The sequence below is a fragment of the Cyprinus carpio genome, chromosome A15 (genome assembly GCF_018340385.1).
Source record: "Cyprinus carpio isolate SPL01 chromosome A15, ASM1834038v1, whole genome shotgun sequence".
Lineage (NCBI taxonomy): Eukaryota > Metazoa > Chordata > Actinopteri > Cypriniformes > Cyprinidae > Cyprinus > Cyprinus carpio.
The window spans coordinates 26,137,990-26,154,840 of NC_056586.1; the positions used below are offsets into that span (position 1 = coordinate 26,137,990).

The following is a 16,851-nucleotide window of genomic DNA, read 5'->3' on the forward strand; positions in this document are numbered from 1 at the left end:
AGTGGCATACACCGTCAGCCAATAGGAGTCCTGCGTCTCTCGGTCCAACAAATCTGTAGTGTAGATGACACCTACAAAATAAAATTGAAGCGTAATATTTTAATAGTTGATCATTTAGTTTCAATGCTAACAGGTAATGTATTCTACACCGAGACTGACAAACTCATTTTAACTGCGACATCAATAATTACGGACAAAAAGCAGAAACATTAAAGCTGAGGTGTGTAAACTGTTTTATTGCTAAAATACTGTCTCAGATTAATATTCTTAGTGAGAAATTTGTCAGTTGTTTTCCTTGAAAAGTGTGTGGGGCTATCAAAACATTGCTGTTTGAGTATAACACAGGAATTGGGGATTCCTGTTCGGCTGGCCAATGTTGAGTGGTCTGGAAACCTGTTCGAAAACAGTAATTATTTATCACAGCAGGTGATGCTAGTGGTGAGGTGCCCTTAAAAATCTGTGTTTTTCTGTGACAATACAGCAGCACACAGCTTGTGGTCAATTTAGATCAATAAGGAGGTCACTTCCATAAGTCATGTGACAGAAACACAGCAGAAGAAAATACAACCCTCAAGCTAAAGACAAAATAAAACCTGAACCTCTGACCTCAGCCACAGCCCGACATTTTCAATCGTTCCATGTAACAGTAAACTGAGGTCTTCAGACAAAAAAAAAAAAAAAATGTAAATATGTCAAAACACAAAAAATAACAAAAAAAAAAAAAAAAAAAGCAGTTCATCTAGGGCACAGATTTGCCACCAAAAGCGAGACTTTGCTCTGATGGGACTGTTGAGCTAGAGCATATCAAAATAAAAAGAAATAAAATTAAGTTAATAGAAAGTAAATAAATCTTTATAGAAATATAAATAATATATAATAATAGAGTATTATATATATGGCAATATATATATATATATGGCAATATATATATATCCCTCCCCCCATAATTTCTGTATAAATTCTATGCACTTTTACAGGTCTCTGTGTTTTGTCAGAAACTATGGTTACCATGATAAATTTTCTGCAAAGGAACTAGAATCAGACGTGAATCAGGTAAAGGAATCAGATCAGCTTTCACTGTATTGAAAAACAGCCTGAGCTTTTGTGTGTGTGAGGCATCAATAATTCAGTCTGTTAGCCTGTAGGATTAATAAAATCCTTTAGTTCATTGTGAGAGCACACATAATATATTCGGAACACCAGCAGAACTGCCTGAGGAATCTCAAAATGAGAGTAGACAACGAAAAAAAAAAAGAGAGAGATATGAAGAGAGACAGAGAGTGTATTCTATTCTCTGAGGTAATAGAAACTCACTTTAGCCAATCAGAGACAGATTGGAAGTCCAGCCCTGACAAACCAGAGTCATCTCACACTATTACCACCAACCACAGCGGCACACACACACACACACACACACACACACACACACACACACACACACACACACACACACACACACACACACACTTCTAATAGAGGACATCTATTGTTTTATTAGTTGTTACAATTTGTTTTATTTTATGAAAACATTTTTAATTAATAGTAACATAATAAAACAGTCTAATAATATAATACATTTTAATATTATATTCTTTAAAAGCGAACCTTCATTTTTTTCATAAACGTAATTATTATTACTCCAAAACTCTATTTAATTAACATTAAAATATAAAACATTCTAATAACATAATAAAATTTGATTTTATATTCTTAAAAAAATGGGAGATTTCATATACATTGTTTTAATAAAAAAGAAATATAATTCCTATAGTCGAACCACATCTCAATTAAATATTTTTTACCATTAAAATAATAAAACTAATAATACCAGAAGGCATTTTAATATTATATTAACCATTAACATTATAATATTACATTAACCTTCCACAGATGTAGTGTTTTATATAAAGCTAATTATAATTATTATAGACAAACCAAAACTCAAACCCCACAAAACCCCTTTTTTTGCATTTATATATAGCTATAGATATATATACTATTATATATAATAATATATTATTATATATATATATACTATATATATCTGAATATATCAAAAAATTAACATTAAATATGAATCTAGTAAATAATATCATTTTAATAGTTATTCTTCTAAAAAGTGGAGACTATATATATATATAGATATATATATTATATATATATATATATATATAATATATATATAATATATATATTATATATATATATGCATTAATAATTGCTTTCCAAATGGGAGGTTGTGTTAAATTTTCACTTTGGTGTACAATTTTGTCCCTAGTCTACAGCTAAGCATTCACACACAGTCCTGGTTGGAAGCTGATATTTCTGCAAGAGCAGACAGGAAAAGCAGAGAGAGAGAGAGAAAGCGAGCAGAAATAAACGTGTGGAAATGAGGAGATTATTTAGCTTTTTCGTCGGTTGTTGTGTTCCTGCTGTCTGACCTAGATAAGACCGATATGAGTCAATGAAAGGGTGCCAGCCGGATAGCATGAGGCTTGCACGTGTTGTGTGCAAATATGTGTGTTAGTAATGCTGTTCACTGGCATAATCTCTGTGATCAATTATTAATGAGCGCCCAATTATCTACATCCTGCCTTTCCCAGCATCCTCTTACTGTAACTCAGGGAGTGTAAGTGAGATAGTCCGGCCCATTAAATATGCAGGGCTCTTATAGATTCATTAAGAACAGAATACAAATTAGTCTTGAGAAAGAGTGTGTGAAAGAGCGATGTGTTTTATGATAAGAAAAAAACATGAGTTGTCTGCATGCTTAATTATTATATAACTCTCCCCAACAATCTTATATCTTACTAATAATCTTTGGTTTAATAATTGATCCTGGTGCTTTCAAGAGATGGCACACACATTATTTGGCATTACAAACGTGTTGTGTGTGTCAAAGCTCTGTTTCCCTGCACAGTTACAGTCATACTGTACATTAGTTTTAAAATAAATCAGTCATAAAATACATTTGTGTGAGGAACAGACTGAAATTCTTCCTGTAGATCACACTTTGTGTAAATGTGATGCATCAAGATGCATAATTTGAAGTTTGACATGATTTTCAAAAAATCATGTATTAAACTGTTATTTGATTCTCATACAAAGCTACTGTATGGATTCAGAAGACTTAGAATGTAGTGAGTGAGTCATATATTTAGTTATTTTTGGAGCTTGTCAGCCCAAGTCCCCTTTCACTTCCATTGTTTGATAAAAAAGCAGCCTGGATAAATCTTTGTTTCACAAAAGAAAGGAAGTCATACAAGTTTGTATTGACATAATAGTTAGTACACTATCATTCAAAAGTTAAGGGTCAGTAAGATTTTCTTTCTTTCTTTTTTAAAGAAATTAATACATTCATTCTGCATTAAACTGATTAGAAGTGACAGTAAAGATGTGTATAAGTGTTACAAAAGATTTCTATTTCAAATAAATGCTGTTCTTTTGAACTTTCTATTCATCAAATAATCCTCACAAATTAACATGTATCAGTTTCTGCAAAGATATCAAGCAGCATTAATAAATATAAGAAATGTTTCTTGAGCAGCAAATCAGCACATTAGAATGATTTCTGAAGGATCATGTGACACTGAAGACTGGAGTAATGATGCTGAAAATTCAGCTTTGAACCACAGAAATAAATTACATTTTAAAAGATATTCGTATAGAAAACAGTTATTTTAAATTGAAATAATATTACACAATTTTAAATTTTTTCTGCATTTTGATCACATAAATGGCTTCTTTAAAAAACCTCAAAAATAACACACACACACACAAAAAAAATCTCACTGAACAGAAGTGCAAATGTTGACAGAATGTTAATTTTTGGCCTACTCTTCAGATGCGTGCATTAAATTGTGCATTAACATTGGACCCACGAGGGCAAAGAACAATCCAAACACTTTTGTAATTTCAGCAGTGTAATTACAAAATACATTTGTAGTGATTAGAAACAGGACATTGTGATACTGTGTGTGTGATGTTTAACATCAAAATCAAACTTCAATCAGCATCTTTTCCAGCCAGTAACCAACCAACCAAACTAAAAAAAACAAAAAACAAAACACAAAAAAACCAAAAAAAACCTCCCCACAAAACAAAAACATGCAACAGCAAACACACACATGAATCCTGATGAACTAAATCAATAGCCTTTATTTAAAGCAAATTTAAATGAGTCAATTAACACTTTAGCAGGATGTATATGGTGTGTGTGTGTGTGTGTGTAGAAGGTGTTATCTGTCAGTGTGTGTTAGACATTGAGACACAAGCGTAGGTGGCACATTCACTGTCTGGGTAGAGCAGCTTGTGTGTGTGTGTGTGTGTATGACAGAAAAGGAAATTCACAGATTCAGTCGTTTCGAAATATCCCTGTGGTTTTAAAGGAGGGTGTTAAGAAAGTGATGACAGGGAGCAGACTTTACTATCTTCTAAACACAACCTCACAACACACTAAAAAGCCGCACAGCTCTGGAGAAAACCGCACAAAAACACTGCCGCCCAAGACAATGTACCAACCACAGAGGCCTGGGAAACCAAACCACAGAACGCAATTACACAATATCACAATTACATAACACAGCCTACAGTTTGATAGAAACTTAAAACTCAAAGTCAAGTCAAACTGACAGCCTAAAATTAGATATACTTAAAAGGTCTTATACATTTTTTAAGTCTTTTATTTATGGATTCTTTATGTTTTTACTATAGTACTTCACTTGTATACACTACTGTTCAAAACTGTTTTTAAAACTCACCCACCACTTATTTATTAGATCAAAAATTGCAGTAAAATTGTGAAATATTATTTCAATTTAAAATAACAGTTTTCTATTTGAATATATTTTAAAGTGTAATTTATTCCTTTGCTGCAAAGCTGTATTTTCAGCATCATTACTCCAGTCTTCAGTGTCACATGATCCTTCAGAAATCATTCTAAAATGCATATTTCTTAATACTATCAATGTTGAAAACAGTTGTGCAGCTTCATATTTTCATTCAAAAGAACATAATTTATTTGAAATATAAATCTTTGTTATTTTATAAAAGTCTTATTGTCACTTTTGTTAAGTTAATGTATCCTTGCTGAATAAAAATAAAAATCTCTTTAAAAAAATCTCTATCTCAAATTATCTCTTTTAGGACTAACCAACCAATTTTGGGCAAATGTTCTGCAAATAATGCATAAATATTTCAATACTGCAAATGCTAAATATTATTTATAATAATAGTTATCATACAAAGAATACATACACATGTGTAAACCTTAAATATGTGCAGACATATGTTAATATGTCATTAATTTAACATCAGGAACTCCTGAATGACTTGTTTTTATGGCTTAGTTCTGTGTATGAGCTTCGTATTAGCTTTAGACATTAAAATATCACTCAATCAGAGGAAGAAAAAAATCCAGTTTTCATGACGTCGTCTTTAAATGATTTACAAAAGGCCAAGATGTGGAACAAGAAAAATGTTAAAAGAAAACCACCGACTGCTGCCACACATCATTGGCTCTGAGCAGATGAGAAGCACTATCTTCTGTGCTTTGAACGACTGGCAGCTATTTCTGAACTCCATAAAGGTCTTGAATTCAAATTCACTGCAATATGAAGAAAATTACTTACCATGGAGAACCACTGATAAAAAAAAAAAAGAAACCCGCGCAGCTGGTGGAGTCACTATGGTACTAGCGGGAAGCATCTACTCTAATGATCAACTTCGATGATTAGATCTAACGTCGACACGGCTATTACGTTTCGTGTTGGACAGAGAAACACAAAATTAGAGCTTGAACAGAATACTTAACAACTGATTAGTTCTTTTAAAGGAGAAATAGACTGGAATAGACTGTTGATTTCATGATGGTTTGGAGCTGTAGTGACCCACTGTTATCTCCAGTGGCATCAGACTGGAAGACATACTCTCAAGAGAGCGCCGGTGCATTCATGCACACTCATACATAAATAATCACTGCGTTTTACATTGTATGGACAAAAGCGAAATATAATAAGCATAAGCAACATCCCAGGCATCTGAGATATCACGCAACATTAAAAAAAAAAAAAAAAAAACGGTTGTAGAAACAATTTTCACTCAGAAATTAGTACATTTCGCAAATCAGTAAGTAACACTGAATTAAACATAACTTTTTAAAGAAAAAAAATTAAATAGTATTTTCTGGTGAGATGCACTTTTATTTAGCTTTATATACAACTTTGAAAACATTTTAATTTTAAAATCTCTTTTTTTTTCACAAGGAATAAGCATTTTCATTCTGAATTTTTGCCAAACATCTCTTGCAACATTCCTTGCAGAGCTCTTATTTGATAACTAAAACCAAAATTAAAACTAAAGCAAACAATAAATAAATAAACATTTTCATTACTTTGATTAATTGTTAACCGAAATAAAATAAAATATAAAAATCGTAATTTATTTCAGCTAGTTTCAGCAACTTTGAAAGCATTTAAACTTTGAATTAATTTTTTACCGTGAATAAGTGTTTTCATTTGTAATTTTAGCCAAACATTGCAATAACATTCCCTGTAGTGTTATTATTGATAACTAAAACTAAAATGAAAACTAAAACCATTAAATAATAATGATAATAATAAAATTCATTAATTTACATAAAATATAAAAATCTTATTTTGTTTAATTTGTCTAATTTTTCAAATTTTGTTTTAATTTAAAGAAGTACTCAAACTAAAACTGAAGTAAAAAATTCATTATTAAAGTTATACAGACAAAAAAAATAAAAAATTTTACCTCAAATTTAAATGAAAATGAAAAATATAAAAATAAAAACGAACAAAAATAATATAAACTATAATAGTATATCGATAATACTAAAATAACACTGGTTTCCTAATGGCTGTCAAAACAACATTTTTGCAACTTTTATTAATTTAAAATGCATTTGAAAAAAATGCATTTGGTCTTTTCAAAAAGGTTTTCAGATAATGCATATGGATAACCATTCACCCTCTGCTATCAGACGTCTCTGCAATGTACATGCACTTAAGCAGTATGTTTTTAGAGCAGGCAAATACATGCATTGCATAAGCAGGACGCATTGTGTTCTGTGTTACTTCAGTGGAGAAATCTCAGAATCTCCTACGCACACTTTCCAACAGAGACAGAAAAAGAAAAGACAGACAGAATGAAAAGAAAGGGAGACATGAAAGGACAAAAACACAGAGAAAGCCTTTATTGAGTCTGTCATTTGGGTGCACTCATCCACTTCCCCCTGTTATTGCCCACCTATATTTAGGAGTCAAAGCCTTGCGGGGTTATAAGGGGGAATGAGGCAGGGTTTCATCCAATCACATCAGGTTACACGACCCTAACATTGAACCTTTGCGAGAGAGGGACGGGGAAATCAGAGTGAAACCAGCAGCGACAGGTGTATGATGATGGCCCGTCTAACATTTACGTGGCGGACAGTGTCATTTCAGCATTTGATTGGATATGACGGGACATGAACTTGACTGCAGAGGTACTTTGCTCTGAAGAGATTGGCTACATTTCAAAATCTTGTGAAATGCTGAACTAGACAGCATAAAGAAAAAAAAAATGGGTGTAGTAACAATTTTCACTCAGAAATTGCTAGTAAATTTCACAACTAATTACAAATTCAAAAATAATTATAACATGAAATTTTGAAAAAAATAAAATAAAATGGTATTTTCTTGTAAAACATACTCCAATTTTTATTTATTTATTTTTTTTACGGTGAATGAATATATATATATATATATATATATATATATATATATATATATATATATATATATATATATATATATATATATATATTTATTTATAAATGTTTATATTTTAAATTAAAAATTATATTTAATTATATATATATATATATATATATATATAATATATATATATATATATATATATATAAGATAGATAGATAGATATATATTCACACAAAACAAATATGTATGTATATATGTGTGTGTGTGCATTTATTATAAATTTATAAATGTATATATTAAAAAAAAAAAAAAAATATATATATATATATATATATATATATATATATATATATATATATATATATATATATATAATCTTTTTTTTTTTTTCTTTTTTATGATTTTTACGGTGAATGAACATTTTTGTTTGTCATTTTTGCCTGTCCTCTGCAGGTTTTTTTTATTGTTAATTGAAACAAAAATTTAAACTAAAACCATAAATAAATAAATAAAAATGAAAAATTAAATAAAAATGAATAAGAACTATACACATACATACATAAATAGAAAAAAATAGATGTTTTTTTTTTTTTTTTAGCAAAAACATAACATAATAATTAATCTCTATGATTTTGAGTATCATAAGTGGATTGGAATGCTTTATTTGAACATTAATGCATCTCCAATGCCCTAAATTGATATTGATATTATCTTCAATCTATGTGCATCTCATTAACGGAAATGCAAGGTCCTTTCGGGATAAGCTACTTTATTTTTAGACAGAGTTTACATTAAAACCTGGATCATTTCAGGTATGTTAACACAGCTTTATCCATATCAAATTTTCTGTTATTGCATCTTTAAAGTAAGATTAAAGCTTCATTCTACCTATAATTTTACCTGAAGCGGAAAGTCATTTCAGCACAGTTTTGCAGTGATGAATCATGCACAGGATCTGTTTTGATTTCATGTGATTATAAGTTATAAATAACAAAGACTATTCCCTTAATCACACACCTGAACTCAAGTACAACATCAGCAGTTTAATAGTAAAGGATCCGGGTGTCTAACCCTGTTTTATACTCGGCGCATGCACTCAAGCGCAAAGGTGCGGAGCGAAAATAACGTTATCGTGGAATGTGCAGCCATGCAAAGTTCAAACTCCATCAGGTGCTTTCTGAGGTTTTGAGGGAAAACAATGCAGAGATTTTTTGCATTGTCCAAGGCTTTTTCAGTCAAGTATGTTTTATTTTTGTTGTATAACATAGAATTAGAATTCATTTAGGTATGATTTTGCTTAAAGTTTTCTTGCATTTGATGCAAAATAAACCCAGAAGCTGAAGATTTTTTTTTTTTTTTTTTGTGGTGTACCATATCATACTGAGTTTTGTACTGGCAAACTACTTCTAATCCAATTCCCGATCTCCTTGTCTCTCCCTGTTGTTTCAAAGAATAGTACAACAGCAAACGCAACAAATATGATCGCCTCGTCTGTTTGGGGAAGTGTGCGTGCAGTCAGCTAGCGATGCAGAGCCAGGTGAAAGTATAACAGGCTTTAAGCCAGGGCTCTTTAAGTGGTAAGCAAAGCACTTAACCCCAGGAAGCTCTGCAGGGACCATCAGTGCAATTAGTGCACTGTAAGTCCCTGCAGATGAAAAGCATCTGCTCAGCGGCGGCTGTAATGAGCATGGACTTTTTTCACACTTTGTGTTTGACATTTTTGATGCTCTGTGTAGAACTGAGCAGCCTTGAATTGCTGTTTGTTCTGTGCAAACAATAGAATCTTCCGAGCTGAAATGAGAATGCATAGAGAGCGTCTCGGCCACAAGAGCACAGAGAATCCTTTGGATATAACGTGCATGTTTGTCGGAACATGCCTTATGGTTTCAGACTAAGACTTCTTATGTGTGTGTGTGTGTGTTGGGGAAAATAGCTTTCTAAGTCATGACTGCATGTACAAAGACACATGTGAAGTGTTTCCTTTCAATTTGTGTGTGCGTGTGTGTTCTTTAAGCTGTAATTGCACTCCATCCCCGGGTGATTTACGGCTCATGCCAGCACAGAGCTAACAAGGGCAATAAATTCCCTCACTTTCTAGTGCTACTGCAAAATGTGTGTGCCTTGAGTGTCTGTGTATGTGCACTTAAAAACATGCAAGCATGTCACGCAGCGTACAACATGCAAACTGCCCCTGTGTTCTTGCTGAGTCTGTTTTGTCCTAATTCTTTCCATCAAATCTTTACAGACACACAACAGCTGTATGCAAACAGTCGGATAGACTCTTCATTGGAAAAGTGACCGGTGAGTGACACAAAGTGCATGACCTTTGACACTGGTTCCCTAACCTTAGTCCCCCGGGTTTGGCCAGTTTGTGTGCGAGTTTGCAAATGTATGAAAAATTTACTTCTATATGTGAGAAAAATATCAACATAAATTTGTTAGCCATTGCTGAAAAGTTCACTGCAGCCAAGTCAAACCTAAATTAATTGGTTTTTGCCTCAAAAAGAGCTTTACAATCTAAATCACAACCTACAATGACACCTGAAAAGATCTACAAACAGTAAAAAAACAACAACAACAACAACAAAAAAAAAAAGACAGGTGTGATATATCAGGTGAGACGACTCCTGAGTCCTGACAGACACTGATCCACCCACTGCCAGGACACAAATCTCCCAAAACCACGTTTTTGAACCACTTGTACCACAGTACTGAAGTACAGAGCTGGAGATACTTTGCTTTGTTGCTGTCAGTGAGTTGTAGCAGGGTTTAAAAAGTAGAAGGTTCTGCACCAGTGTGTGTGATTCATGCCCTTTAAAGGCCACGGTGAACCCTCTCGTTTCAGTCTTAAAAGAAATGGACAAATATTTATGGCTTCCTCTCCCGTTTTCTGATTTCCTTATTCCAAGGAGAGGTGAAAGACCACGGGAGATCTGAGGGTCCTTTTGAAACCTCCAGATCATTTTCAGGCAGCTTGCGGGTGAGTAGACACACACCATTCTGGCCTCTGAATGCCAGACTCTTTCATCTGATCTCTGTTTTCTTTTCCCCTCAGTCTCTCAGTTTACACTGTGCTACAAGTCTCGTCAACCTCATATGGTTGGCACACGGTTTCAACTATAAGGATATAAACACACTCACTATCATTCACACTCTTATTTAGTGCTAAGTAAATTACCTACTAATTGTAGTCCATTGCTGATTACAGATTACATAATGGAAACTGTAGTTAGTAACGCAATCTGCTGGCTTACACATATTAGGTAATGTATTTCCGAATGTATTTAAGAGGTAGGATTTTTAGAAACAAAAATTTAAGGAAAAAAAAGAATTATGGTGAAACAGTACAAAACTGCATTTTACATTTCTCATAATCAGTTTACTGTTACGTTTTTATTGATTATATGATTCATCTAATGTATAAAAAACATATAATCATATGTTATATGATCATATCATCTATAAAAAAAAAGTAACAGTAAGCTGGTTATGAGAACTGTAAAATGCAATATAATCTAATTACAAGTACTTCATTTTTGGAATCTGATTACATAATCCAGATTTAATGTAATCAGTTACTACCCAGCACTGCTCTTATCAAACCCCTGATGGAAAAATCCAGCTCAGCTGAAACATGGTATAGTTTCTTGCTGGTCTAAGCTAGACATACAGTAAGCTGGTGCTAGGTTGAAGACCATTTTGGACCAGAAACATACCAGTTTGATATTTTACATGGCATAAATGTTACATTTATTTACATACAGTTGATCAAAGAGCTTGCACAATCTTATAACCATCTTGGAATTACTAGAAATAAGATTCCAAAACACAGCTACCAGTTTAAAACCAATCAAAACTCCTTGGCAACGACATAGAAACATCTTGGCATTCGCCAACCACACCCTAGCTGTTTACAAAGGCAAACACCACTTCCATTTTTCCATGAGGTAAGATGAAGTATTTGTGTGTGTGTGTGTGTGTGTGTGTGTGTGTGTGTGTGTGTGTGTGTGTGTGTGTGAGAGAGCGAGAGAGAGAGAGAGAGAGAGAGAGAGAGATCTGTCGGCCTGTAAGGTAGCAGAGGTACAATAAACTGTGAAAAGGAAGTGTGTTGGATAAAAGAAGTGTTCCTGTAAGAAAATCCAGCTTTAATGTGTTGCTACTCTAAGTGGTTGCTAGGGTGTTGCTATGTGGTTGCCAGGTGGTTTACAGGACATTTCTATCTGGTACAAGTCAAAAGATCCCACCCATCTCTGATTTTCTGGTCCCTAGATGAAGCTTGAATGCTTCCTACTTTGTAAGTCTATGGAAAGTTTATAACTTTTCAGGTGAAAAATCAAGTGATATACTGAAGCTAAATACTTACAGTATGAGTAATAGTAAGCCTTCAGAAGCAACGCTAATAAAAAGCCAGATACTATCACAGAAAATGCACTGTCAAGGGGAGAGAGAAAACGACAGAGTGAGAGAAAAGGGGCAGAGAAAAAAACTGAAGGTTAAGTGTGTGGGTCAGACAGAATGACATGACAACTGCAATAAATGTAAATAAAACAGCTTTGTGCGGTAATTCAGTCCACCCGCCAGAAACTCAACACATAAATCAACCTCACACACATTTTGCCACAGACACACATATTTCTTTATGCAGAAATCATTATTCGCAGATACACACACATGCACACGTACCCACTTTTTCTAACAGAAAACTGGACAAAAACAAATGATCCCATCAAAACTCAGTGCACGTGAATTGAACGCAGTGCATGAAACATTAACCACAACACTTCTAAAATTTCAATCGCACTTCAATCTCAATGGTCAAAACTTGACCTAAATAAAATATAGGCAAATCCAGTGTTTAACTGGCCTGAGGTGATAGACAAACCACTGAAGCCTATACACTCTTCATTTATGTGTCCCAGAAAGTCACTGTGAATGGCATATAACTTTTTTTTTCATATAACCTTTGTTTTTTTTCCCCTTTCCGTGTTACAGGCTCTATCTACAGCATATTAGCTCTATTCATTACCTAGTGATTATGCAAGCAAAGTGAGCTACTTGAAACAACACAATAAGGTGACTCAGAAAAACCCTTGTGAGAAAAAAAAGAAGATTTGTTACCTTATAATGTTAGCCCCTTACCTCACACTGAATAAAAGACCGCAGCTAACTGTACAATGAAGCCACAATATATGCAACAAAATTGGCAGCACTTTACGAAAAAAAAATAAAAAAAACACTGAACGTTATTCAGTATTAAAAACATAATCAACACATACCTGTTTCTTCGTCAATGGTGAATCTCCCAAGACCAGTGCCATCACGTATGGAGTACTGCACCTCGCCATCCCTCCCCATGTCATCATCCCTTGCAGAGACCTGGAGCACAGAAGTCCCAATCTGAACGCTTTCCTTTACTGATCCATTCATGGCAAAGTTCGAAAAATATGGTGCATACAGGTTCTCATTTACATCCACCACCTCCAGTTCAACAAAGCTAACTGACAGGAGTGACACCGGTCGGCCTTTGTCTTTTGCTCGAACTGTTAGATTGAAGAATTGTTGAGTTTCGTAATCCAGCTCCTTGGTAAGACGAATGGCGCCGCTAGTCTTGTCGACCTCAAAATGTCCATCGTAGTCATTAGCAAGCGAGTATCGCACCTGCCCTCCATGTCCCAGGTCTGGGTCTTGCGTATCCAGCCAGGCAATGACAGTGCCCACTGGGAGGTCTTCTAGTGCACGGGCGCTGACAACACTTGGGATAAAGGCAGGTGGACAATCATTAACATCCTTGAGTGAGATTTTGAGAGTTGTTACAGAAAACTGTTGAGCCGCTCGCTCTGCTCGATCTCGTGCTTCCACTTTTAATATGAAGTATGGAACAAGCTCACGGTCCAGCTGACCTGCAACATACACAATTCCACTGGAGCTATTTATGCCAAACTGTGAAGTGCTGGTGAGTAGGGAATACTGGATCTCGCCATTGAGACCTTGATCTTTGTCAGTAGCTTCTACTTGGATGACTTCGGTACCAGTGGGGGTGTTTTCAGCAATGCGGGCCTGGTAGCCACCATCTTGAAGAAACTGAGGTGCATTGTCATTTGCATCTGCTATGTAAACTGTAAGAAGCCTCCAGGAGGATCTTTGCGGTTGACCTAAATCATGCAATGTGATGTTTAGGAGATAACGATCTGTCCTCTCACGGTCTAGAGGAAGGAAGATGCTTATTATGCCATTCAGAATTCCAATAGTAAAACAACTGTCTGTGTTACCATCAGCAATGGCGTATAAGAGTTGTCCATTGAACCCAGTGTCTCCATCGAAGGCTTTTACCTGAAACACACTCATGCCAACTTGTACATCCTCAGACACAGTGATGTCAGTTGGGAAGTATTTGTCAAATTGAGGCGTTTGACGGTTCACAGAGAACAGGTCGATAAAGCCTTCCTCCATTTTGGGTTTACTGCTAACTTTGGCTTTTTTCAGAAGTTTCTCAGCTAGTCGTTGGGCTACTCTGGTTTCGGTACAACTAAAACTCTTGGGCGGTGACTTCCCTTGCACTACGGATATGTTCACAAACATAGGATCGGAAAAATGTTCCCCATCTGTAGCAGTAATTTTTAGACTGAACGAGTTTTTGGGTGCCGCAGTGTTTAGGGAGTGACGTAAGGTCATGACACCAGAATCGGGATTTAAGTCAAAGTAGCCTTGCTCATTCCCTGAGAGGATCTTATATTTGACTAGCTCCAGCTCATCAATATCTATGGCAGACATTGTGGCGATAACCTCACCTACCGGAAATTCTCGAGAGATCACACCAACACAGGCCACTTTCTCAAATAGGGGTTTGTTATCGTTAACATTCTCTAGGTGCACAGTGACATTGACTTCACTCTCACGCCTATAAGGGGAACCCCAGTCAGAAGCACGAACCACAAAACTGAAACTCTCTACAGATGACTCAAAGTCTAGCTCCTGCGTTGTCATGACTGCTCCGGTGAACTGTTGCACGCTAAAAGGTAATGGTGTCAAGCTAGCCATGCTGTATGTGATGTACCCGTTTTCCCCATGGTCACCATCAGAAGCAGTCACCACAACAATAGCAGTGCCTATAGCAACACTTTCATTGATAAATACCTCATAAGACTGCTGGGCAAATGACGGTGCATTGTCATTAGCATCCTCAAGAATGACTCTAACCTTGACCCTGAGGTCACTGTCTACTTCTAAGACCTCTAGCTCAAATACTTCCTGTGTGAGTTGGGTAACCCAGCGTGCTGTGCTGATTACTCCTGTCATGGTGTTGATATTGAAGAACCCTGAATCAGCAGATGGAGTCAGAATGTACTCAGCATCATCTGGCTCTGGCTGGAGTTTCACAGCCTCCACAACTGTTCCAGGAGGGGCAACTTCACTCAATAGGACCTCGTATTCGTCCTTCTGAAATGTGACTTCCGCTGGGGCTGGTCGTGACAGTTGTAAGTGCACCGTGTGCACAGCAGAGAACTTCTGAGGTGTTCCACGATCCCGAGCCTGCAAGCTGAGATTTAATCCATACGGATAGCTGTCCCAGTCAAACTGCTCTGTTGCACGAAGGACAAACTCGTTAGATCCTTTCTGACTGACTTCCTCATCTCCCGTTTCTTCACTTGGCATCTCTGTCCTTTCAATGCTGAAGAGTTCAAGAAGGTCCCCAGCCACAATGCTTACCATCTCAATCTCTCCATTCGCCCCTTCATCAAGATCCTCTGCAGTGACCACAGCTACAACGGGGGACTTCTCAGTCCAATCAGGTGCTAATGTAACAATATTCAGTGTGGGCACATGCTCGTTAATCCGTTCTACATGAACAAACAGTTTGGCTGTACTGCTTACACCATTATTCCCATAGAGCTTCATTCCCCGGTCCACAGCCTGAATCTCAAGATCATAGCGGCTTTGAGTGTCAACATCCAGCTTCCCACTGAGAGAAACAACTCCACTAGTTGGGTGCACAGCGAAAAGCTCCATTCGCTCCTTGAAAAAGTAATAGAACTCTCCATTCGATCCTATGTCGGCATCTGTAGCAGTGACCTGAGCTATGCTGGTGCGTAGGGGTGTGCTTTCCGCAATGGTAACTGAATATGTGGTAGGGGAGAAAAGGGGTCGAAGGTCATTCATATCCAACACCTGCACACTAACTTTAGTCCAGGCCTCAAGTGTATCCCCCTTAATGGAAGCTTTCACTGTCAACAAGTAGTTATCCTGAACTTCACGGTTCAAGATAGCAGCATTCCCCCCTTTGGTTCGTATCCGCAGGAAGCAGAAATCACCCAGAGTGTAATCCTCAGCCTTGAAGAATCCTTCCTCATCCCCGGAGGTGATGCGGTACCTCACCTCCCATGAGTGATGTTGGAGAGGTACGCCCATGCGCACCTGGCTGGCAGCGTAGGTGCGGGCGGCTGAGTTCTCGTAGACCGACGCATGGTACAGTGGTTGAGTAAACTGTAGGCGGGACCTTTCACCTTGGCAGAGGCCTGGAGGTGGAGAGAAGAACAGCAAGAGGGCCAATTGTAGGAGAATGGCCCATATGCCTGCCCAAAGGGCCATGCTCACTGCCGTCCCATCACCAAACCCATCCTGAAGACACAGAGAGAAAAAAAACAGAGAAAGATGTTAGTCACAGCAGATGACATGACAGTACACAACCTGACCTTTCACATCTAAAGTTCAGAGGTCACTATGGATCAGTCAAAAAGATCACACACAAGCAGAGGAAGTCGTGTACCGAAGAAGGGCTGGTAGCCAGGCAACCGCAAACCGAATGACATCAGTACCCATGTCTCAAAATGGACACAGACACACAATTATATATTACAGAAAAACCAGGAGGATGCAATTCAGGAAAATTCACTTACACACACACTCTACACAGAAGAAAAAACAGCAGGAGAATGCAAGTCAGGAACAAAATAATTATAGAGAACGAAATATCAAAAATACAACCCGTGAAAACCAACACACACACACACACACATTCATTATATGACATGGTTTTTAAAAAGCTCTTGAGAAAGGACAAATGTTGTGGATTCAGCAATATACTGGTTATGATGAAGTGCTGCTGGAGAGGAAGTCTGTGAGTGTGGGTTTACTT

General features: G+C 36.3%; 1 protein-coding gene across 1 annotated transcript in view; it reads right to left on the reverse strand.

The window, feature by feature from the left end:
- The window catches only part of LOC109104470 (protocadherin Fat 3-like), a 135,234-nt gene that overhangs the window by 61,301 nt on the left and 57,082 nt on the right, over nucleotides 1-16,851 (reverse strand). Inside the window, 2 exon segments of the mRNA XM_042771611.1 lie at nucleotides 1-71; nucleotides 12,995-16,334. The exon segment at nucleotides 1-71 is cut by the window's left edge and continues 48 nt beyond it. Of these exon segments, the coding sequence (XP_042627545.1) occupies nucleotides 1-71; nucleotides 12,995-16,304 (3,381 nt within the window). The 5' untranslated portion in view covers nucleotides 16,305-16,334.